At 41.1% G+C, this 24,509-nt stretch overlaps 1 protein-coding gene across 4 annotated transcripts in view; it reads right to left on the bottom strand.

Annotated features, from left to right (window-relative positions):
• The window catches only part of LOC141148237 (uncharacterized), a 122,420-nt gene that overhangs the window by 72,051 nt on the left and 25,860 nt on the right, over window positions 1-24,509 (bottom strand). For all 4 annotated transcript variants that reach the window (XM_073635487.1, XM_073635488.1, XM_073635490.1 and 1 more), the window contains exon 3: window positions 19,447-19,668. In XM_073635487.1, coding sequence (XP_073491588.1) covers window positions 19,447-19,668 — 222 coding nt within the window. The remainder of the gene's footprint in view (window positions 1-19,446; window positions 19,669-24,509) is intronic.

Here is a 24,509-nt window from a genome sequence, read left to right as displayed (position 1 = left end):
TCTCCAAATATAGTTTTGATGGCCCCTTTATGGCAGCACTACATGCCTTATACTCCCATCCTTCCTTCCAAGTTCAGCTATCATCCTATCTATCACCTTCTTTCTCTTTGAGTAATGGAACCAGACAGGGATGACCGCTTTTGCCCCTACTTTTTATCCTCTGTCTAGAACCTCTAGCTACAGCTATCTGCACTCATTCTGACATCCGTGGAGTCTCCTTACGTCATAATGAGTATAAACTGTCATTGTTTGCAGACGACATTCTGCTCACTCTGACCAGACCCCACACCTCTCTCCTGAACTTACATGCTCTACTCAAAGAATTTAGCTTCCTCTCAGGATATAAAATCAACACAAGCAAAACAGAGGCCCTGCCACTACATATTCCACACTGAGACCTTGCCACCCTTCAACAAAACTATTCCTATCACTGGTGCCCAAATTCTCTTAAATATTTAGGGATACATCTTACCCCATCATACTCCCTCTATCAGGCCAATTTTCCCCCACTCTTCCGTGACATTGACCACCTCTTGCGACAGTGGGATACATATCCCATTTCTCTCTTGGGTCGCATCAATGTCCTGAAGAAGTCTATTTTGCCGAGACTCCTTTATCTATTTAAAACCCTACCGATACCTGTCTCCATGTCCCAACTCAAAGCCACTCAGAGGTCATTCCTCAACTTTATCTGGCACTATAAGACTCATCGAATAGCTAGTTCAGTAGTGTTAGATCCTAGGTCCAGAAGTGGATTGGGAGCCCCAGACCTTATTAAATATTATTTTGCTACTCACCTCAAATCGATTATCACCTGGTCTTACAGAATGGCATCCAGCATTTGGGCAGAGATTGAAATGAGTATCACCAGCCCGGTTAACCCCCCTGCTCCATGATTTGGACAGATCTAGAGGCCTCTATGACACAACTTTGAAGCCTTTGTTTAAACCCAATGCTATTCACCCTCTCCATATGGAAAAAATGTTCCCGCCAATTCACCCTTTCCGCGCCATGTCCACCCCTATTGAATGTATTGTTTAATCCTGACATCCCAGATAGCCTCTTCTATACCCGAATGCTCCCATGGACACAGGCTGAAATTTTTCAGCTCCGAAATCTGGTACATTAACTCACCCACACACTCCTACCTTTCAATGAACTGCAGCATAAATACCAGTTCTCTAAACAATCATTCTATTCCTACCTCCAATTTAAACACTATTTTCTCTCTAAATCCTCTGATTTAACCTTGGATAAGCCCACCCCTTTTGAACTCCTATGTTCTCAAGGTCCATACCAAGCTCATCTTATCTCTGATATCTATAGATACCTACATGAAGCTCTCTCACTCACTAACACATATCATTCCTACATGCAGAAATGGTCCCAGATCATTAAGCAGCCTATTCAACTTCCACAATGGTGGAAGATATGGGAGACAGCTTCCAAGTCTTCAAGATGTGTGGAATAGAGGGAGACAACATAAAAAATACTTCTCTTTTTGGTATAGAACCCCAGAGATCATACATAGATATGACCCCAAGACTCCCTGGGTGTGTTGGCAGTGCCAGGAGGACACAGGCTTCCATTTTCACATTTTTTTGGGAGTGCCCCATTATCCAACCCTTTTGGGCTTCTATACATGCCCATCTACAGAAACTCCTTGAAATTACTCTACCCCTGGACAAGATCCAGTTTCTTCTGGGTCTGCCGTTCCCTGGCATCCCCAAACACACCCAAAAATTAGTTGCCTATATTCTTCTGGCAGCAAAAAGGGCTATATCCCTGAGATGGCTGTCCACCTCCCTTCCTACCCTTGCACAGACGCTGCAAATATTGGAACACATCCGCAGAATGGAACACCTAACTGCAACAGTTCACATTACACTTCCTCAATTTAAAAAAAATTGGGACTTGTGGGATCACTCAGAGCTTAACCCAGGAACTGTTCTATTACCCTCTGGTTATGTGGCGCCCTCTTAAGTATAGATGTTGAACTCTATCCTTTCTCATTTCTATTAATCTGTTGGGATCCCATGGTGTTCTCCCTATCTCAGCCCAATCCCCCTTCCCCCCAAGTGGGGTCCCCCCTGAGGCGCCCTGATCCTCTCAGTTTGGGCGCCTTGGAGACCCCACTGACACTAGACCCAGTGAGCGACAATCTCTTTTATGTGAAATAATATTTTTGTTTGTTCAGCCACTCCCTGGGTCCTTCCTTCCCTCCCTTAACCTCCCCTCCCTGGTTTGTATGGTAAACATCCCATGTTCTGATGGACTGGTAGCACTGTGACACCACTCTTAAGGTTTGACGTTTGTTGTATGTCTTCTCAATGACTGTTCTTATTACTCTGTATTATTGGATTGACATGTACTACCTGTTTGTATTTCCTGATAATGGAAAAAATCTTAATAAAGATAGACTTTATTTTAAAAAATGACCGATATTAAAAAAAATCAGAATTTTTACAGAAAATGTACACACATAAAAAATAACAAAAACAAAAAACAACAAGTTACATGAAAAATATGACAACAAAATTTGTACTCTCGAGTGTATAGTGATCCCCGGCACCCGTTTCTGATTAAATACCTTCATCAGGGGTATAAAGTAGGAGTATGTATGGTCATAATTTTGTTTTTACTATAAAAGATAAAAAGGACATATCATAATGGTACAGAGAAACAGGGATATCCATGACAACCATATGGAACAGATGAACAATCACATTATCTGGGAAATACCTACCATGCAAATGATTCCTTAGAGGAAGATGGGTGAAGCAGCTGTGCCAGCGGGGGTGTAGATGGGTGCCAACCAAAAAGCGGTGAGAGTATGGGAACCAAATGTTCCCTATATTACCATTTGCATAGCTAGCGGTGGAAAAAACAGAAAAACCAAAACATAGAAAAATAAAAAAACTGTTTGAAAAAAAGGAAGAGAAAAACACCTATAAGATGTCATTAGGGGCCATGATAGCTATTCCTAAACACGGGGTGTGTAGAACCCCTATCTTAAATGATGGTGTGTCACCTACATAATAGCATAAATAGAGCAAGGGGGGCGAGAAAAGCAAAAAGTATATTTACCAAAGTCTGTTGATCTATACAGGATGGGAGGCTAATCAGAGCTTTGAATAAAGCTCCAGGTCAGTGAATGACTCTAGGGCGTCCCGTGTCTTATGGGTCTTATATGGGTCTTATGGGTATATATCCCCTATAAGGGACAGAGCTAGATTCAGAGGGCAAATGGTAAAACATAAATATAAGCGGCCATCAGCAGGCAGCCCTTAGTCTAAAATATATAAATATGTATATATATATATATAAATATATATAAAAATATAAATAAATATCTAAATATGCCGTCTGAGAAGAAGGGGCTTACCATGTACATGTGAAAAAACACAAAGGTTGGCGTCTCCCCGCTCTGCAGTGCTTGTCAGATCATCAGAGGGGGGGACCATTTAAACAATGGTGCCGGACGCCCGCGCTCGTGCGCATTCTCGGCGCGACCGCGCATGAATGATCAACCGACAAGAGGCCGCACGCACAGGCGGCGCTGACATATCAGGGACAGATGGAATGCATCTCGCATCCACCAGTCTCCCAGAGAGGCGTCGCCATGCGTCCCACCATAGGAACGCCCCAAGAGGCGGCAGATCACATTAGAAAGCCACGGACCGAAAAAAAGGGCACAAAAATAAAACATAAACAAACAATCATAACCGCTAGAGCAAATTGGCTCCCTGGGAGCCCGAGAGTTAGAAATTAGAACCACTGGTGGAATGCCCATACACATTCCCACAGTCAGAGCGTCACCTAGAAAGAAAAATATACAACAGTCAGAAAAAACCATAATAAGGAAGCATTGTAGGTAAGGACGTATATAACCCAGATAATGTTCAAACATCAGATGGAATCAAATTACAAAATAGCAATAGTAAACAATATATATTCAGACACCTCACCTTGCAGTGTAGCCCTAAATATGCAAGGATTTATAGGGTTTCATTTGGTTAGAAAAGGAGAACAGGGGGCAGGAGGCGGAGCCTAGCAGAGCAGACATGCATTGTTAGAGCTCCACACCGCTGAGGAGAGAAGAGAAGGACAAAGCGGAGCCTGCAGGCTCAAAAGGTATCCATTTGAACCTTTTTACCCCAGGGAACAAACTGTGAAAGTTTGGGCAGGAAATATGGTACTGGGAGGAAGCCATGGCAGAAATAAAAATCACCTCACAAAGAGCTCACAGGCACTCACTGCAGCTGAAGCAGCTCCAGTCACCTCACAAGATACAGCATCAGGGCGCTCTCACAGACAGAAAATGTCACAGCAAGACTCTCCATTTGAGTCAGATACAGAACAAATCCTCTCACAAACTTCTCCACAAGCCTCCTCAGTATCCCCAGTAATATTATTACAATTTGAAAAGATGCTTCATAAGGCTTTAAAACAAACCTCAGACCAAATAACAAAAAGCCTAACCAAAGAAATAAGAGAGCTGGGAAACCGCACCGCAGCCTTAGAAATAAAAATGGATGAAATTGAAATTACAACCCAAGAAAATATAACAGAATTGGAACAATTAAAAAAAGAGAATTTAATACTTCAAACTAAGCTCGAAGATTACGAAAATAGAGCCAGACGTTCAAACTTGCGCATAAGGGGAATACCTGAAACTGTGACAGACCTGCAATCTACTATTACTGCTCTATTACAAGAACTAAAGCCAGATATCCCTATTGAACGTTTAGAACTGGACAGAGTACACAGAGCCCTCACAGCCAAAAAGAAAGATGGACCCCCACGTGATATAATCACAAAATTTCATTATTACAGAACGAAAGAACAAATACTAATTGCTGCAAGAGAAAAAAAGGAACTTAATTTTCAAGGACACAATTATCAAATTTTTGCTGACCTATCCCAACTTACTATTACTAAAAGACGATCCATGAAACCCCAACTAATGGAACTGCAACGCCACAACATTATGTATCAATGGGGCTTCCCCTTTTCAGTCAGATTTAACTACCAAGGTACAATTTACAGAAGCAGATCAGCAGATGAACTACAACAAACCCTTTTAAAATTAAATCTGACAGAACCCACAAGCAGCAACACTCCCACACGCAGAAGAATGGCATCATCTTCACCTTCAGACAGCACCCAGAAAATATCAGAACAAAATGGGAATCATCATTCTCACAAAAGAGGCCGTTATGCCACATCATCCATGGACCAAGAAGATTCAATGGACTGACATCCTAATTCCTGATATCTCTTCATTTATTATACTAAGAGATAGTTCTCTATAAAAAACCTGTATTTATAACTGAATGTAACTGCATTCTGATAGTCACACACTGTGTGGGATCATGTTACATTCCAGTTATATTTCTTATTACTTCTGATTCATATAGCCTTAGAATATATAAGTGAAATAAGGAAATTCTTGTTCAGTTATATATTATCAGGTAATAACAATAGATTTATTACTTTTTAGGACAAATATATTCAATAATCCAGAAGTAATGGAAGCTTTTTCTTTCTTTTCTTAAAACAAATATATTATTACCTAACTAGTTCCTAGAATTATGTTTTTTTTTATTCTAATCTGAAGCAATACAACCTCAATTTTATGAGTTAACATATCTAAACAGTTACATATGAATAAAATATGTAATTGTTTACTCTAAAAGGGTTAAAATCCCAAAATAATTCAAACTATCTTCATCAATACCAAAGTTATTAACAGTACCTTTCTAACTGAATTATTTAGCGCAGGGCAAGACTAACCATATACAACCACCCTGGAATAAATAATTTCAACAAAAACTATATTCTGCACTCCAATTAATGAAACATCATTTTGATGTCTTTTGACATAGCACTTCTCTCCTGTAAGCGGAAGATCCATGTACCCCCATTAGCCCTCCTCATTCTCCCAACCATATTATGTGGGAGTGTGACGAAGGCACTTATTCCCCTGAGAGAGATATTTATTCTCTTTCACGGGTAAATTGTGATTACTTGCAAAAAATAATTTATACAATGTATCATCTAATCTCATATGTTTTTTGTTTACTCTTTACTCCAGAATTCACTGGTTTCTTTTCTATCTATTCATCTCTTCAGTCCACACAGGTTGATCTGCGCAGTCAGCTCTGCATAACAAAAATTAAGTCAAAACTATTTGATCTGTTGCCATGGCACCACTGAATATACTTTCCCTGAATGTTCAGGGAATAAATGTCCCTCAAAAAAGGACCAAAGCCTTCCGTACTTTCCATAACAAGAAGGCTCACATAGTATGCCTCCAAGAAACACACTTCACCAAAGATTCTACTCCAAAATATATTTCTCCTTTTTATCAACAAATTTACACGGCTTCTGCCTGTACCAAGCAAAGGGGAACTCTAATTGCATTTCACCGATCCACACCATTCACCTTATCATCAGAAATTAAAGACCCAGAAGGTAGATACCTGATACTCATGGGTTATATAATGGATACAGCAATCACGGTGATTTCCTACTACGCTCCTAACAAACAACCTACACCATTCCTCTCACATATATTACAAGTGATTAATACACACAAAATAGGAACAGTGATAATGTGTGGGGATTCAAACCAGGTCCTCCTCCCATTTCTAGATAAATCACCTTTTACACCATCCAAAATAACCTCTAGATTACCTTTTTCTCAACTTCTTTCCAAATACAATCTGGTAGATTCGTGGAGAGAAAGTAACCCAATGAAAAAGAAATTCACTTATTTCTCGCACCCCCATCAAACCTTCACCAGAATAGATCATATTTTTCTAACAATAGGAATGATACCAGAAATTATTGCATCAGATATAATTCCGATTCCGTGGTCTGACCATAATGCAGTACACACTACTATAGCCTCAGCCATACCAAAAGCGCATGACCCAACGTGGTACTTACCGGACATAATGCTCAAACACCCACTACATCAGATGGGCTAGGTGAGCTATTAATATTCCCCCCCGCCCGTGCCCCCCTCCATGACTTTTCCATCAAAATCAACAATGCAACCATCAGTCCCTCCCCTCACGCCAGGGTACTAGGTGTAATCCTAGACTCCGACTTGTCATTTCAGCCTCAAATCCAATCATTGTCAAAAGTTTGTAGAATTCACCTCCGTAACATCTCTAAAATTCGCCCTTTTTTAACAAATGAAACCACCAAGCTCCTCATTCACTCCCTTGTTATCTCTCGCCTTGACTATTGCAACTCCCTTCTCATTGGCCTACCGCTCCATAGGCTATCCCCTCTTCAGTCTATCATGAATGCTGCTGCCAGACTTATCCACCTTACCAACCGCTCAGTGTCTGCCAACCCTCTACTTCAATCCCTACACTGGCTCCCAATCACCCAGCGAATTAAATTCAAAATTCTAACCACAACATACAAAGCCATTCACAACTCTGCCCCAAGCTACATCACTAATCTTGTCTCCAAATATCACCCAAATCGTCCTCTCCGCTCCTCTCAAGACCTCCTGCTTTCAAGCTCTCTCATCTCCTCCTCCCATGCTCGTCTCCAGGATTTCTCCAGAGCCTCTCCCATCCTCTGGAACTCGCTACCTCCATCTATCCGGCTAGCCCCTACTCTTGCTACCTTCAGGCAATCCCTGAAAACTCATCTCTTCAGGAAAGCCTATCACGTCTCCAACTAATCTCCTACCACTTCCACCAGCTCATTCCCCACAGTTACAACCTTTTGTACCACCTACCCCACCCTATTAGATTGTAAGCTCTTCTGAGCAGGGCCCTCTTAATCCTATTGTATTGTATTGTATTATATTATAACTGTATTGTCTCCCTTTTATATTGTAAAGCGCTGCGTAAACTGTTGGCGCTATATAAATCCTGAATAATAATAATAATAATAATAATGGCCATTGAACAAGCTTTAAAGGAATACATATCAATTAATAATACAACAGACATCTCCCCAATAACACTGTGGGAAGCTCATAAGCCTGTCTTGCGTGGTACAATACAAAGACAAATGGCACTATTTAAACGGGAACGCAAAAATCTAGCAAAAAAACTAGAACTCAATTTTAATGCAGCCTACATATCATTTCAAGATAATCCATCTCAGAGTACAAAATCTCATCTGGAAAAATCTAGATTGGAATACGATCTATTTCTCACTGAGTCAGTTGATAAATCCCTCAAACGCTCCAAACACAATTTCTACATGAATACAAACAAACCAGGTACATATTTGGCTCGGGCATTAAATTCAACTAACAAATCTTTCAAACCAATACGTTTGAAATTATCAAAAAATGTTTACACTTGTAATCCAGTTAAAATAGCCCATAAATTTCACTCACATCTCGCAACTTTATACAAGACAAACAATGAATTTAATCCTACAGAGGCTGAATCCTTCTTCTCAAAAATAACCTTACCTGAGTTATCTCAGAATCAAAAAAGCAGTTTGGATGAGCCTATAACTATAGATGAAGTTGCTAACGCCATAAAAGACCTAAAACTTAACAAAAGACCAGGCCCAGATGGCTACTCGGCTTTATACTATAAAACATTCTCAGAAATACTCTCTCCCATTCTCACTGAAACTTTTAACAAACTTCTAGATGGACATTCTTTTCGGCAAGAAACACTAATGGCAATTGTTTGTATGATCCCAAAACCCCTTTCTGATGATACTTCCTGTGTGAATTATCGGCCTATCTCTCTGTTAAACCTCGATATTAAATTATTAGCAAAAATAATAGCAAAACGCCTCAATAGCATTATAGGAAAATTAATACATAGATGATCAAGTAGGCTTCATGCCAAATAGACAGGCAGGCGATAATATACGCAGGGCAGTGTTATTGGCACATATTGCTAAAAAACGGAAAATCCCTTTATGTTTTCTATCTCTCGATGTTAAGAGGGCATTTGACACAGTATCCTGGCAATATATGCAATATTCATTACAAAAATGGGGTTTTGGACCCCACTTTTTAACATGGATCAAAGCATTATATAATAAACCCAAAGCCTATATAAAATATGCTGGATACAAATCTGAAGCCTTTAACCTCCCTGGCGGTATGATTATTTCGGATTTTAGGTGCTGAAAGCGGTACCATTATTTTGCATGGAAATTTGGCGTTTTATATTGTAGGTCTGTAAATCTTAACAATAACACACTTAAATCTGTCCAAACCAGAGTCTAGTAGATATCCCGGGTATGATGAAGTTTGAAACACAAAAACATAAATTATAATATAATAAATAAAAATAAATAATTAAAAAAAATTAAAAAAAATAGTAATAAAATAAATTTCCCCACAATTCACTATCGCTCAATTCTGCAAGTGTTCTAATTTACTATCGCTGTTTTCTAGCTGGTCTAAAGCCACTTTTGACGTAAAGGGACACTTTTTGGTTGCTATGGACAATCTCCAGTTTCCAGGCAGAAAGAACAGTGTATATCATGTAAAACTGCATGCAGGGCATGGGCCAAAGCACTGGGGACAAAAGGGATGTGAAATCATTTCATACAGTACTGTAATCTGTAAGATTACAGTACTGTATGTGTTATGATTTTGACATTTTTTTGAATTTGCCGCCAGGCTCCGCCCCCGTGCGTCGCGCCGCTCGCAGGGAACGGAGCCTGGCACGGAGAGGCTTCGGAGGAGGACGGAGCCCTCGGACACTGCGGGGGACATCGCAGGATCCCGGGGACTAGGTAAGTAACGCCGCCCCAGGATCCTGCAATGCGATCCCGAGTGTGGCTCGGGGTTACCGCTAATGGTACTGAATTTTAACCCCGAGCCACACTCGGGAAAACCGCCAGGGAGGTTAATATCGAAAGAGGTACCCGACAGGGTTGCCCATTATCTCCCTTATTATTTGCCCTTATACTCGAACCCATGGCCCAATACATCAGAACAAACCAAACTATAACTGGCATTGAAGTAGGAGGTATTACACACAAATTATGTATATTTGCAGACGATATATTACTTTTTCTATCATCACCACAGGTCTCTGGTCCTAACTTAATACCAGCTCTTGATGGATTTGCAGCCCTATCCGGCCTTATGATTAATCCTAAGAAATGCCTAGTGCTTAATATTTCACTCACAAACATGGAATTGATCCCGGCTAGGGCTGCACTCCCATTCACATGGGCAGAAAAATCAATCCCATATCTTGGAATTCATTTAACAGCATCTCATTCTGACTTATTCTCAACCAATTATCCTCCTGTATTAAGACAGATCACAAATCTAATAAAACAATGGTCGCAACTTCCTTTATCCTGGATAGGGAAGATTAATGCAATCAAAATGACTATTCTACCCAAATTGCTTTATCTATTCAGAGTCCTCCCTATTCCAATTCCTTCCTATTTTTTGAGAATAGTACAAAAAAGAGCAACTTCGTTTATATGGGGCTCTTCTAAACCACGTATACCTATACACACACTACATCTTCCCAAAAATAAAGGAGGCCTGGGATACCCTAATTTTACTAACTACTACAGAGCAGCACATTTGGCCAGTCTGTCCAAATACCATGCAAAACAGGAAATCCCATTATGGGTATTTATAGAGGCTTCAGAAAATGACCCTCTATTAATATCAAATTTATTATGGCTTGATCCTAAAGACCGCTTTAAAATTCATAATCCCATAACTAAACACTTCTTATCTCTCTGGGATAAACTAAAAACCAAATATCAGTTACAATCTCCACACAATCCTCTCCTTTCTTTTATCAGAAATCCGGCCTTTTATCCGGCATGGATCTACCCAAATTCTTTTAAAGCTTGGACAACATCAGGCATTCAGACACTAAATGACTTCATAGCATCTAAATCATTCCTTTCATTCCCATCGCTTAGAGAAAAATATGATCTACCAAACTCTGAGATATTTAGATATCTCCAAATCAAAAATTTCTATACACCATTCCTAAAGGGGGATACACCATTATCCCAATTATCCATTTTTGAATCAATCTGTACAAAAGATCCATTTGCTAAAGGTACAATTTCATCACTTTATAATCAATTATGTGGAGTAGCAAATCTTAATAGACCCTCTTACGTTCAGAGGTGGGAGGAGGACCTGGGACGAACTTTAAAAGACACGGACTGGTCTAACATATGGCTCACATCTAAGTCATCTTTACCCAACATCTTAGCACTGGAGACAAATTATAAAGTCCTAACTCGCTGGTACCTTGTACCCGCTAGAGTGGCAAAATATTCTCCTAATACCTCAGCTCTTTGTTTTCGAGGATGCCCAGAAATAGGCACATATTTACACATATGGTGGACGTGCCCAGTAATCCAAACCTTCTGGAAGGAAGTCTTTGTGATTGCATCTAAAATATTTAAAAAAATAATACAACCAGATCCATATTTAACTTTACTTAATCTAAAACCAGAATGGTTAACACTCTCTCAATTCAAACTTATGATCCAACTAATAACGGCTGCAAAACAAACAGTGGCCAAGGCATGGAAATCTCCTACATTGGTACTAGCAGAAACAATTCACAGAATTAATAATACAATGTCCCATGCTAAGATGGTAGCCATCGATCAAAATCAAATTCCAAAATTTGAAAAACTTTGGCATCCTTGGATAAAACAACAGTTCCTGTCAAACTTCAATGACTCTGTCCTGTTGCCATGGTAACAGATTAAATGACTTACAGAGACACCCATTCTAAGGCTTCAAAGAGAACTAAAAAGAATAATAAACTGACGAGCGGGACAACCTTGTGGACCATACCTCTACCTTTCTACCCTTTTTCTTCTTTCTCTTTCCTTTTCTCCACCTTACGATTAAAGCTCATTATCAGAATTTATTTGACCTATATACACTCTACTTGTAAACAATATGTATAGTAGGTATAAATCATTTAAATACCTACAAAAGTAATTAAGGAAATGATATATATCTTTAATTTAATTTAGGTTTACGTGAACCCAATGTTTAATATTTGAAATTTCATGATATTTACCTATATAAACCCTACTGTAAAACAATGAGCTTACTTTATAGATCCTTGTAAACTTACTTTATGTATCTTTATAACATTGTATACTCAATAAACTTCTTTTGACAAGGAAAAGGAGAACAAAAGTTGGCAAATAAGGGGTATGAGAGAAAATCCATGCATAACCCATTTGCTAGAGAACAGCCTACTCCAAAGGGCAGGAGGAGTCCAATATCCAGAGTTATCCAAAAATGAATAACACAAAACCCTCTAGGAGTGTCTAACCCACTCCTTCCCAAACACCAGATATGAAACCTTCTAAAAATGGGCGATAGCTTATACAGTCATTAAGGCCTGGTGGTAATGTGGCCCCCTCTGTTGTTGGGATGGACGCGATCCAATACTTAGAATTTTATATTGGGAAACTTACCCTGATGTACATCTCGGGTGTGTCCACCTAGTGGAAGTTCTACATGTCTGTACATTCTTTTATGTAGCTCTAACTTGGTTTTCCCAACATAGAAGCAGCCGCAAGGGCAGGTTACAAGGTAGACTACCCCGGGTGTGCCACAATTAGCATAGTGAGAAGGCTTATACTTGAGTTTATTCGGTAGTAAATAGTCCTTCTCAGTATTGATAAATTGACAATAGGGGCCCCTTCCGCATCTGAAGGTACCCCGCCTCTTACATGGATCACCTCTAAATACTCTGGTATACTCACTGATAAGTAATCTATCTTTCAATGATCATGTGCGTTTGTACATAATCGGGGGATTATGTGGTATAAATTGATTTAACTTGATCAATTTAAATTGATCGGGTCAATGCGGAGGATATGCCAATGTCTAGCCAACATTTTTTTAAACTGTGTTGTTTGTTAAATGTGGTGATAATTCTTATCTGTGAATCTTCTTTATTTCAATTTTGTCCCTTTTTAGAGGTGTCAAAGAGCACCATATGTCTGTTTTTTTCCTTGGCTCTTCTATAGACCTCTTTCAAGCCTGTAGAGGAATATCCCCGTTGTAGAAGTCTAGTTTGTAGTTTGTTCACCTCTATTTGAAAACTACTCTCCTCAGAGCAGTTCAGACAAATACAAAGGTATTGGGTATAGGGAATAGATTTAATCAGTGGTGCGGGGTGAAAGCTGGTAGCATGTAAAATTGTATTGCCCGCTGTCTCTTTATGATACAATACACTTGAGAGGTGACCATCTGGATTTTTCAAAATAGTGACATCCAAGAAAGTAATCTTGTGATGATCACAAGCTATCGTAAATTTCAAGTTAAAGTCAGTGCGACCTGTGGACTGAGTGTCGACTGATCCATTCCAGATAAGGAAGATATCGTCGATATATCTATACCAGACTAATAACTTTTCAGTAAACGCACTGGATCTATCATCAGATAGAAAATAGTTCTCCAACTCCCCCAGATACAAGTTGGCATAAGATGGGGCACAACAGGTCCCCATTGCCACACTTTGTATCTGGAGGAAGTGGGAGCCATCAAAAGCAAATGCATTGTGCAACAAGATGAAATCCAAGGCTGACAAAATAAACCGGTGTAATGGTTTATCGTCTCTATGTGATTGGGAAATAAAATGTTTGATTACCTCAATCCCCTTTGTGTGTGGAATCGAGCTATAGAGTGCTTCGACGTCCACAGTGACCAAAATGGAGTCTAGTGGGACAGACAGTCCTTCCAGATTTTGCAACAGGTGGGCTGTATCCCTGATGTATGAGGGGAGATTAGTGACTAAAGGACGCAACTGTTCATCTATGTATTTGCTAAGATGTTCGGTAATACTCCCCCTCCCAGATACAATGGGTCTACCTGGGTTTTTTTAAGGTCCTTGTGGACCTTAGGAAGACTATAGAAGGTAGGAATCTTTGAGTGACTTGTGCATATTTAGCCTCCCATCCTGTATAGATCAACAGACTTTGGTAAATATACTTTTTGCTTTTCTCGCCCCCCCCCCGCTCTATTTATGCTGTTATGTAGGTGTGACACACCATCATTTAAGATAGGAGTTCTACACACCCTATGTTTAGGAATAGCTATCATGGCCCCTATTGAAATCTTATAGGGGGTTTACACTTCCTTTTTTTCAAACAGTTTTTTATTTTTCTATTTTTTGTTTTTTTCTGTTTTTTCCACTGCTAGTTCTGTCATATTGCCAGAATTGACCCTTTGCTGTTCATCAGGCAAATGTTAATATAGGGAACATTTGGTTCCCATACTCTCACCGCTTTTTGGTTGGCGCCCATCTACACCCCCGCTGGCACAGCTGCTTCACCCATCTTCCTCTAAGGAATAATTTGCATGGTAGGTATTTCCCAGATGATGTGATTGTTCAACTGTTCTATATGGCTGTCATGGATATCCCTGTTTCTCTGTACCATTATGATATGTCCTTTTTATCTTTTATAGTAAAAACAAAGTTACGACCATACATGCTCCTACTTTATACCCCTGATGAAGGTGTTTAACCAGAAACGCGTCAGTTACCGGGGATCACTATATACCGGAGAGTACAAATTTTGTTGTCATATTTTTTCATGTAACTTGTTTTTTTTTTTTTTTTTTTTGTGGTTTTGTTGTGTACATTTTCTGTAAAAATTCAGATTTTTTTATATTGATCATTTTATGATCGTATGTTTATATGCATATTCAATAAATATAATCGTTTGCTTAATACATGTGTATGTTGCCTACAAAGTCCCAATGAAGGGGGATTTCTCTTTTTTTTTTTCAATTACAGTATAACGTATATACTCGAGTATAAGTCGAGGCCCTAATTTACCACAAAAAAATGGGAAAAACGTATTGACCCGAGTATAAGACGAGGGTGAGAAATGCATAGCTACTGTAAGTGGAAAAGAGGGTCAACAATGCCCATTTGCAGCCTCACTGTGCCCATTTGCATGCCTCCCTGTGCCCATTTGCAGCCATATGTCCCCCGAACTTCAAACTTGGTAGTTAAGGGTTCCTAGATGCCCCCTACCTGCAGCCAAAATTTGGGGTCTCTGAACCCAAAGGGTCCCGAAATGACATTGCTGCAGATGGACACAATTAAACTACTTTGGGGCCCCATATCTCAGGGCCACTTAATGCTAGGAACCCCAAATTTGGTGTGCAAACCCAGTGGAACTAGCACCAAGTGACCCCGAGATACAGGGCCCCAAAAATCGGTTCAGAAAATGTCAAGCACTTTTCTGCAAGAGAATGACATTTTCCAAACCTACTTTGGGGCCCCGTATCTCGGGGCCACTTGGTGCTAGTAACTCCAACTCCTGTGGTACCAGTTCTACTGGGTTTGAACACCAAATTTGGGGTTTCTAGAATCAAGTGGCCCTGAGATACGGGGCCCCAAAGTCGGTTCGGAAAATGAAATTTTTTGCTGCAGAAAAGTGCTTGACTCAAGTATAAGTCGAGGGGGCACTTTCAGCACAAAAAAATGTGCTGAAAAACTCGACTTATACTCGAGTATATACGGTATATCAGGGATATGGCAACCACTCTTTGATCTGATACGGTGAAACCCTCCTTTTTGATACCAATGATGGGACACTATTCCTCCCACTAAAATTAATGATGGGGAACTATCCCTCCCTTTGAAACCAATCATGGGGCATTTTTTACTCTCTCTGACATTGGGTCATTTTCTACTCCCACTGGCCACAGTCCAGCCCCCAAAAGCCTAAAGGACATTTGTTGGGAAAGCTTGGAGACCCCTTGACTAGACTGTAAATATTTAAAATGGTCATAAAGGTAAAAAAACCTTCTGTGTGCAGCAACGTCTCTCCCAAGCCTCTACCTCCTCATTGACTGGGATACATTGGCTCACAACCAATCACAGCCAGTAAGGAGGGAGCGGGGGGCGGGGCCAAGCAGCATTCTGTGTCTTATGGACACTTGGAGCAGGGCTCGGGAGCATGCACATACTCTGCAAGGGGGAGGGGCCAGGAGCGCCAGCGGAGGACGCGAGAAGAGAAGGATAGGGGCTGCTCTGTGCAAAACCACTGCACAGAGCATGTGAATAGAACATGTTTATTATTTTAGAAAACAAGAGCCTTTTATATCACTTTAAATTGTGTTAACATTAGCAAAGTTTGCCAATTCATGTCACAAATCAGGCAGTTTATGGGCTTAAGTGTAATTCCCGCTGAATTTCAGTCAACCGTGCACTGGCTATGTATGACCGCCTGAAATGACTACAGACATTTCTGGCTTGCTTTAGCAGATCTTCCAAACTTGGTTGCCTGTTTAAGAAATGCTGCACCACCAAATTGAGTACATTTGCCAGGCATAACACATGTGTCAACTTTCCCTGTCTAAGGGCGGACAGGAGGTTAGTGTCACTATCACACACCACTATTCCTGGTTCAAGCTTCCGTGGCGTGAACCATCTCTGGGCCTGTCCCCGCAGAGCTGAAATCTCTGCTCCGGTGTGGCTCCTGTCCCCTGGCATCTTTTTGCCTGACCCATTGAATAGCCCCTTGAACACTTAGGGGGTACTGGTGGTTCATAGGACAATTCAGCAGAGGAGGGCATGGAGGAGGAGGAGGAGCGGAGCTGACAAATCTCACATCATCACCACCAGCTGTATGGAGATGTGGCAGCAAGCTTCAGCACTGAGCCCTGTCTTGCATCCTTCCGAGTTGCAAACAGAGTTACCCAGTGTACTGTGAGTGAAATATATCGTCCCTGCCCATGCTATCTGGACCATGTGTCAGCAGTAATATGGACCTTGCAGCTAACTGCCTTGCCCAACGATGCTACAACATTTTTCCGTATAGTCTCTGATTTTCCCAGAAGTCTGCAGTAAGACACAAGTCAGATTTCAGGCAACTCCTACAACAAAAAATATAATTTTTGGTGAGATACTCCCAATAGAAAATCATGGCTAAAGGGATGCGGACCCTGCAATTTTCCTTATTAGAGCCCAGCAGGTGCACAGCTGGTTGATAATTATGAAACTAATTCCATTAGACTCACTCGACACCTGGGCACAGAGGAACAAAAAGTGATTTATTTAAAATAACAAAAGGTAGAAATCTGCACCGAAGTTTGTTAACCTCCCTGGTGGTTTTCCCGAGTGTGGCTCGGGGTTAAATTTCAGTACCATTAGCGGTAACCCCGAGCCACACTCAGGATTGCATTGCAGGATCCTGGAGCAGTGTACTTACCTTGTCCCCAGGATCCTGCGATATACCCCCCGCTTTGTCTGCAGGCTGTGTCCTTAGCCTGATGCCTCTGTGTGCCGGGCTCCGTTCCCTGCGAGCGTTGCAACGCATGGGGGCGGAGCCCTGCTGCAAATTCAAAAAATAGAAAATTCATCTTACAGATTACATTACTGTATGAAATCATTTCACATCCATTTTGTCCCCAGTGCTTTGTCCAATGCCCTGCATGCATTTTTTTATGATATATACTGTTCTTTCTGCCTGGAAACTTGAGATTGTCCATAGCAACCAAAAATTGTCCCTTTATGTCAAAAGTAGTTTTAGACCAGCTAGAAAACAGCGATAGTAAATTAGAGCACTTGCAGAATTGAGTGAGTGAATCGTGGGGAAATTAATTTTATTATTATTATACTATTATTTTTATAATTATTTATAGTTATTTATTATATTATCCGCTTGCTGACCATCCGCTGCAGTTATACTGTGGCAGAATGGCACAGGCAGGCGAATCGCCGTCATGGTACATCGGTACCATAGACGGCCACTAGGGGGGCACCCTGCTCGCCAACAGAGCTGATGCGAGTGCCCAGCAGCACACGGAGACCGGGATCTGTGTATGTAAACACACAGTTTCTGGTTCTCTGAGGGTAGAACTGACAGATCATCTGTTCATACAGAATATGAACAGATGATCTGTTAGTTTTCCTGCACAGTCCCCTCCCCCTTCAGTTAGAACACTTCCTAGGACACACATTAACCCCTTCAGTGCCCCCTAGTGTTAACCCCTTCACTGCCAGTGAAATTTTTACAGTAATCAATGCATTTTTAATTGCACTGGTCGCTGTATTAATGCCAATGGTTCCAAAAATGTGTCAAAAATGTCTGACGTGTCCGCCATAATGTCGCAGTCATGATAAAAATCGCTGATTGCCGCCATTACTAGTAAAAAAAAAATATTAATAAAAATGCCATAAAACTATCCCCTATTTTGTAGACGCTATAACTTTTTAGCAAACAAATCAATATACGCTTATTGCAATTTTTTTTTTTTTTTTACCAAAAATATGTAGGAGAATACTTATCGGCCTAAACTGAGGAAAAAAAAAAAATTTATATATTTTTTGAGGATATTTATAATAGCAAACAGTAAAAAATATTGTGTTTTTTTTTCAAAATTGTCGCTCTTTTTTTGTTTATAGCGCAAAAAATAAAAACCGCAGAGGTGATCAAATACCACCAAAAGAAAGATCTATTTGTGGGGAAAAAAGGTCGTCGATTTTGTTTGGGAGCCACGTCGCACGACCGCGCAATTGTCAGTTAAAGCGATGCAGTGCCGAATCGCAAAAAGTGCTCTGGTCTTTGGCCAGCCAAATGGTTCGGGGCTGAAGCGGTTATATTTTATGATTTTGTGTTTCAAACTGTATCATACCCAGGCTGTTTACTAGACTCTTGTTTGGACAGATTTAATTGTGTTATTGCTAAGAATTACAGGCCTACAATATAAAATGCCAAGTTTCTATGTAAAACAATTGTACCGCTTTGAGATGCAAAAATCTGACATAATCATACCGCCAGGGAGGCTACAATCCCTGTAATGTACAGAGATCACATTGAGGGGAATGTTTTTTTCTCAACAAAAGTGGAGTTACGCGTTAAACCGGTCATAGATGGTTCAAATCTCAGCCAGTTCAGCAGGGACTCGTCGAGATTTGTTACATCCATGGGCAGGCTGATCCATCGATCGACTTGGGTACGACCAGCATGTTGGATTTCTAGTATGCAATTATGGCCTGTGGCTATAGCCCCTCTGTGTTCCCCCAGCAGGGATGATTCCCTGCCCCCCCGTCTAGAGAACACAGTGGGGTTGATTTACTAAATGCAAATAGACTGTGCACTTTGCTACAGAGCTTAGTAAATTAAGGCTTCACTTTGCAAAGAGCTCACAATCGCGTGCAAGGAAAATAACAAAACTGCATTTTTGCTTGCACATGATTGGACGATGGAAGTCAACAGAGCTTCTGCTCACTTTCTAAGCTCTGGAGCAACTGCACTTGCAGAGGAAATTGCATTATCTACGTCTGGCTTTACAACAATAAATAGTGTATGTTATTACAGCAATGAAGGATATAGTTGAGACAGATTCCACAGAGTATAAAGTATAAAGCAGCTCAGATCTGACATCTTTCATATTTAAAAATTTGCAGACTTGCCCACCACTAGATACAACAGATAACACCCCACATCTACCTGCAGTTGTTTGAAGAATATTTTTCAGAATATGAATTTTTCTAGCCATTTTCCTCTCTGGTGATAAGTCCTGTGATATGTATGTACTGATGGAGTCTATTTCTTCGCATGTCAGGGTGATGAGTTCAAATCCAGGGAATTTCCATTTTCCCCATTCTTCTTGTATTGATTTCTCAGAACCTCTATCCTTCACATCAGTAATAATGACAATCACTCGTTTACCTAAACATGTAAATTTTACATATTAGATTACATATATATATATATATATATATATATATATATATATATATATATATATATATATATATATATATATATATATATATATATACATACTGTAATAGGCAGGCTTTTTTTTGCAAAAAGTTTAGAACTCATAATAATCAGGAATAGTAAATTTGTTCCTATTGGTTTCTGTAAATTATAATTGTAGTTCCAAATTTTGATGTCACATGATATCAGCGCAAAGGTTTATCAAGGGTAATATTTTAGTAAAAAATACATAGGAGTAAATTTTAGTGCACACAAACACAATATATTAAACGATTTTTGGTTTAAAATATGTAGCCAAGGTCAGCTATAATGCTTATAATTTAGAGACATTTTCTGTGTTGTTAATGTGGGGTTGGCTCCCTCTAGTGTTTGCTGGAATTTTCTTACTTCCTGTGTGAGGATACAATGCAAAGCATCATGGGATGTGTAGTTCAGAATGCTGAAGTGACTCTGCCAGCAGGACTGATCTGAACTACAAGGAAAAGAATGCTGAGCAAACAGAACAGACTGTTGGGAGAGGATATTAAAGGGGCTGGCAAGGCCTAGATCAGTCTTTCTGGACGCCGTTTTGACTCTGCCAGCAGGAGGTCTGTGTGACAGGGAGTTTGCTGGTGATTTGTGGCCTACACAGCGGGGATAGCTGCATCCAGAGGGATCTTTGTGGACAGCATCGCTTCTTCAGTACAGCGGACCGGAGGGTGTTCCGGGTCATCCAGAGGCGCCTGCCATTCAGGATCCAGTGAGCTGCAGCGTAGGGCGGCTGCCGCCATTATCCAGAGTACTTGTAGTCCCACAGAAGTTACATCCTCTGTTATAACACAGCAAGCAGATGCCTATGTTCAGTACACATTACTGATTTCAGTAGTTACATCAGTTGACACCTTTGGGTTTATAAAAGGAGGAATTTTATACCAGTGTTTATCAACTCCAATCCTCAAGGGGCCCCAACAGGTCATGTTTTCAGGCTCTCCATTATTTTGCACAGGTGATTTGATCAGTTCCACAGCCTTCGTAATTACCACAGCCGTTTCATCTGAGGGAAATCCTGAAAACATGACCTGTTTGGGCGCCTTGAGGACTGGAGTTGAGAAACACTGAGTTATACTACTACCAGGATAAACCACAGCTTTGCTAATTTTGTTACACCTTGCCATTTTGGATTACTTAATTTACAACATAAAGAGGCTAGCTGAAGATATCTGGATTTCAAGGAACACCTTTTCCTCACTTTCCTTTTATAATCCTTTTTCCTCATTTGCTCTAATGTGCTGAACTGATAAAGGGAGCCATCCTATTGAAAGTAATATAGTTTATACTGTTTCCATATTGTGCAAGATTTGCTGGCCTTTGGGTTGAGGAGACAGAAGGAAGGCACTTGACACATAAGCTATAGTGCCGGGTGTTTACACTCCTGTTCACCTCTTCACATAGGTTCCTGTATTGAGGTAATACTTTTGTACATTCACAATCAAGGGACCTTTGTTCATTAATATATTGTGTTTACTTAATAAGTTTGAGACAAGGGACGGGGCATACAGGAGTGTCTCCATTTAGGACCAAGTTGATATATATATATATTTATGTACTTTGTGTTTTTGACATTACAGTAAACATATTTCAACTGCTTCTTTAATATTGTGTGAGTCTCTATTTACTATCACAGCTGGTGACATGACAGAACCAAGGGTGTCAGAGGTAAGAGAGGATTTGCAGAGTCGAGGTAATCAGTTATACTTAACTGTCCAGGGATCCCGCAATGTCTTCACCCGAGCTGGTTCTTTAATTGGCTTGGGGTGCAAGTGCCAGTATGCGTGAGTTGTGTTGCACCCTGTGAATGGTTGTGTAGTCTTCTTTAAAGTGTCCCAGAAGACTGCGGGGGAAGGAGGGGGGGCCCTATGGTTCAGTTGGCTGTGGCGATCTGAACCTGAAGTGGGAGCATGTACCTGCTCCCCCCTCCCCCAAAAAAGTGCCAAATGTAGCAGTGGAGGGAGGGTGCAAATAAGTGGAGCTTCCCCTTTTGGGTGGTGCTCCGCATTAAGGAGTCATCATGGGTATTACCTGCCCTCTAATGAAGCTAATGAAGCACAGCTACATTAACTTCTTCCCAGCAGTAAGTGACAGAAGAACCCGGTAGTAGCATTTTACACGTTTCTCCTGGGTACTTAGTAGGACAGATTTTAGCAGACCTCCCTCCCTTCTACCCGGTCACAATTGCCATGCCATTCCTGGGTCCCTCCGATGGGAGTACAAAGCCTGGTATGGGGGGTGTGGTAAGGGGGGGTGACTGACTTTTGCAAGGGTTTGCAAGGGTCTCACTTTAAAGGAGAAGTCCAGCCTGGGCTCGTTTGGCTGGGCTTCTCCTATGGGTCACAGGAGTGAGATTTGTTTTGCACTCCTGTGACCCGTTTTCTGCTCTCACTGGAATCAGTCCAGGCACCGCATCATCACGACAATAAAGTCTGAATCCGCCAGGTGCCTGGACTGATGCCTGTCTCAGCCCCTCAGCGAGTTGCAGAGAGCCTGAGATGGCCGATCCCCACCCTTCCACAGCTCAGCGCTCCAGTGAGCATGGAGGAGCAGAGAGGAGATCTTCTGATTGACAGTCAGCAGTTCTCTGCTCGGAGAGCTGTGAGAACCGAGCCATCGGCGATGCTCGATGGCTCAGTTCTCAGTGAAGAGGCGCTGGGGGACAGATCCAGCGTCCACCTAGGTAGGTATGATGGGGGGAAAAACAAACAAACCCATACTTCTCTTTTAAATAGTCCATTTGAACCAAGTTGGCCCAAATAAACTATTTCCTTCACTAAGAAATGTGGCCACTGTTAGCACTGTATAAACTGTACGCATCATCAACTACATACAATATACAGCACTGTGTTCCAACAGTGGTATGGAGACTTCCTGTCCCATTTCCAGAAAATAATCAACTAAGGCTGAGCACTGCTATGCCAATCACAGGAAACCTTGTATTTGTATTGATGATTACAATGCTTCCTCTTACTGGATGAGGTAGGGATAGTGATATTACAACCAAAAATGTAAATGTATTTTATTGGGATTTTATGTGACAGACCAACACAAAGTGGCACATAATTGTGAAGTGGAAGGAAAATGATCAATGCTTTTCAAATTCAAATTTTTTTCAAAAAATACTGTGAAAAGTGTGGTGTGCATTTGTATTCAGCACCCTTTATTCTGATACCCCGAAATAAAATCTAGTGGAGCCAATTGCCTTCAGAAGTCACATAATTAGTAAATAGAGTCCACATGTGTGTAATTTAATCTCAGTATAAATACAGCTGTTATGTGAAGCCCTCAGAGGTTTGTTAGAGAACCTTAGTGAGCAAACAGCATCATGAAGGCCAAGGAACACACTAGACAGGTCAGGGATAAAGTTGTGGAGAAGTTTAAAGCAGGATTAGGTTATGAAAAAATATCCCAAGCTTTGAACATCTCACGGAGCTCTGTTCAATCCATCATCTGAAAATGGAAAGAGTATGGCACAACTGCAAACCTACCAAGACATGGCCGTCCACCTAAACTGACAGGCCAAGCAAGGAGAGCATTCATCAGAGAAGCAGCCAAGAGGTCCATGGTAACTCTGGAGGAGCTGCTGAGATCCACAGCTCAGGTGGGAGAATCTGTCCACAGGACAACTATTAGTCGTGGACTCCACAAATCTGACCTTTATGGAAGAGTGACAAGAAGAAAGTCATTGTTGAAAGAAAGACATAAGAAGTCCTGTTTGCAGTTTGTGAGAAGTCATGTGAGGGACACAGCAAACATGTGGAAGAAGGTGCTCTGGTCAGATGAAAAATAAATTAACTTTTTTGCCTAAAAGCAAAACGCTATGTGTGGCGGGAAAACTAACACTGCACATCACCCTGAACACACCATCCCCACTGTGAAACATGGTGGTGGCAGCATTATGCTGTGGGGATGCTTTTCTTGTGCAGGGACAGGGAAGCTGGTCAGAGTTGATGGGAAGATGGATGGAGCCAAATACAGGGCAATCCTAAGCGGTGTACACACGGTCGGACTTTTCCACCGGACTGGTCCGACGGACCGAGTCCGGCGGACAATCCGATTGTGTGTGGGCTTCATCGGACCTTCAGCGGACTTTTCCAGTCAAAAATCTGACAGACTTTTAATTTGGAACATGCTTCAAATCTTTACATCGTAACTCCGCCGGACCCAGAAATCCGCTCGTCTGTATGCTAGTCCGACGGACAAAAACCGATGCTAGGGCAGCTGTTGACTACTGGCTATGAACTTCCTTATTTTAGTTTGTGTACGTCATCACGTACGAATCCGTTGGACTGATCGTGTGTAGGCAAGTCCGTTCATTAAAAAGTCCGTCGAAAGTCCGTTGAAAGTCCGTTGGACCAGCCCAGTCGAAAAGTCTGCCCGTGTGTACGCCCCATTAGAAGAAAACCTGTTAGAGTCTGTAAAAGACTTGAGACTGGGGCGGAGGTTCACCTTCCAGCAGGACAACGACCCTCAACATACAGCCAGAGCTATAATGGAATGGTTTAGATCAAAGCATATTCATGTGTTAGAATGGCCCAGTCACAGTCCAGACCTTAATCCAATTGAGAATCTGTGGCAAGACTTGAAAATTGCTGTTCACAGACACTCTCCATCCAATCTGACAGAGCTTGAGATATTTTGCAAAGAATAATGGGCAAAAATGTCACTCCCTAAATGTGCAAAGCTGGTAGAGACATCCCCAAAAAGACTTACAGCTGTAATTGCAGAGAAAGGGGGTTCTACAAAGTATTGACTCA

Source organism: Aquarana catesbeiana, linkage group LG06 (genome assembly GCF_042186555.1).
Source record: "Aquarana catesbeiana isolate 2022-GZ linkage group LG06, ASM4218655v1, whole genome shotgun sequence".
Taxonomy (NCBI): Eukaryota; Metazoa; Chordata; class Amphibia; order Anura; family Ranidae; genus Aquarana; species Aquarana catesbeiana.
Note: the sequence above shows the minus strand (reverse complement) of the source record. Positions and strands in the feature narration are given on the sequence as shown.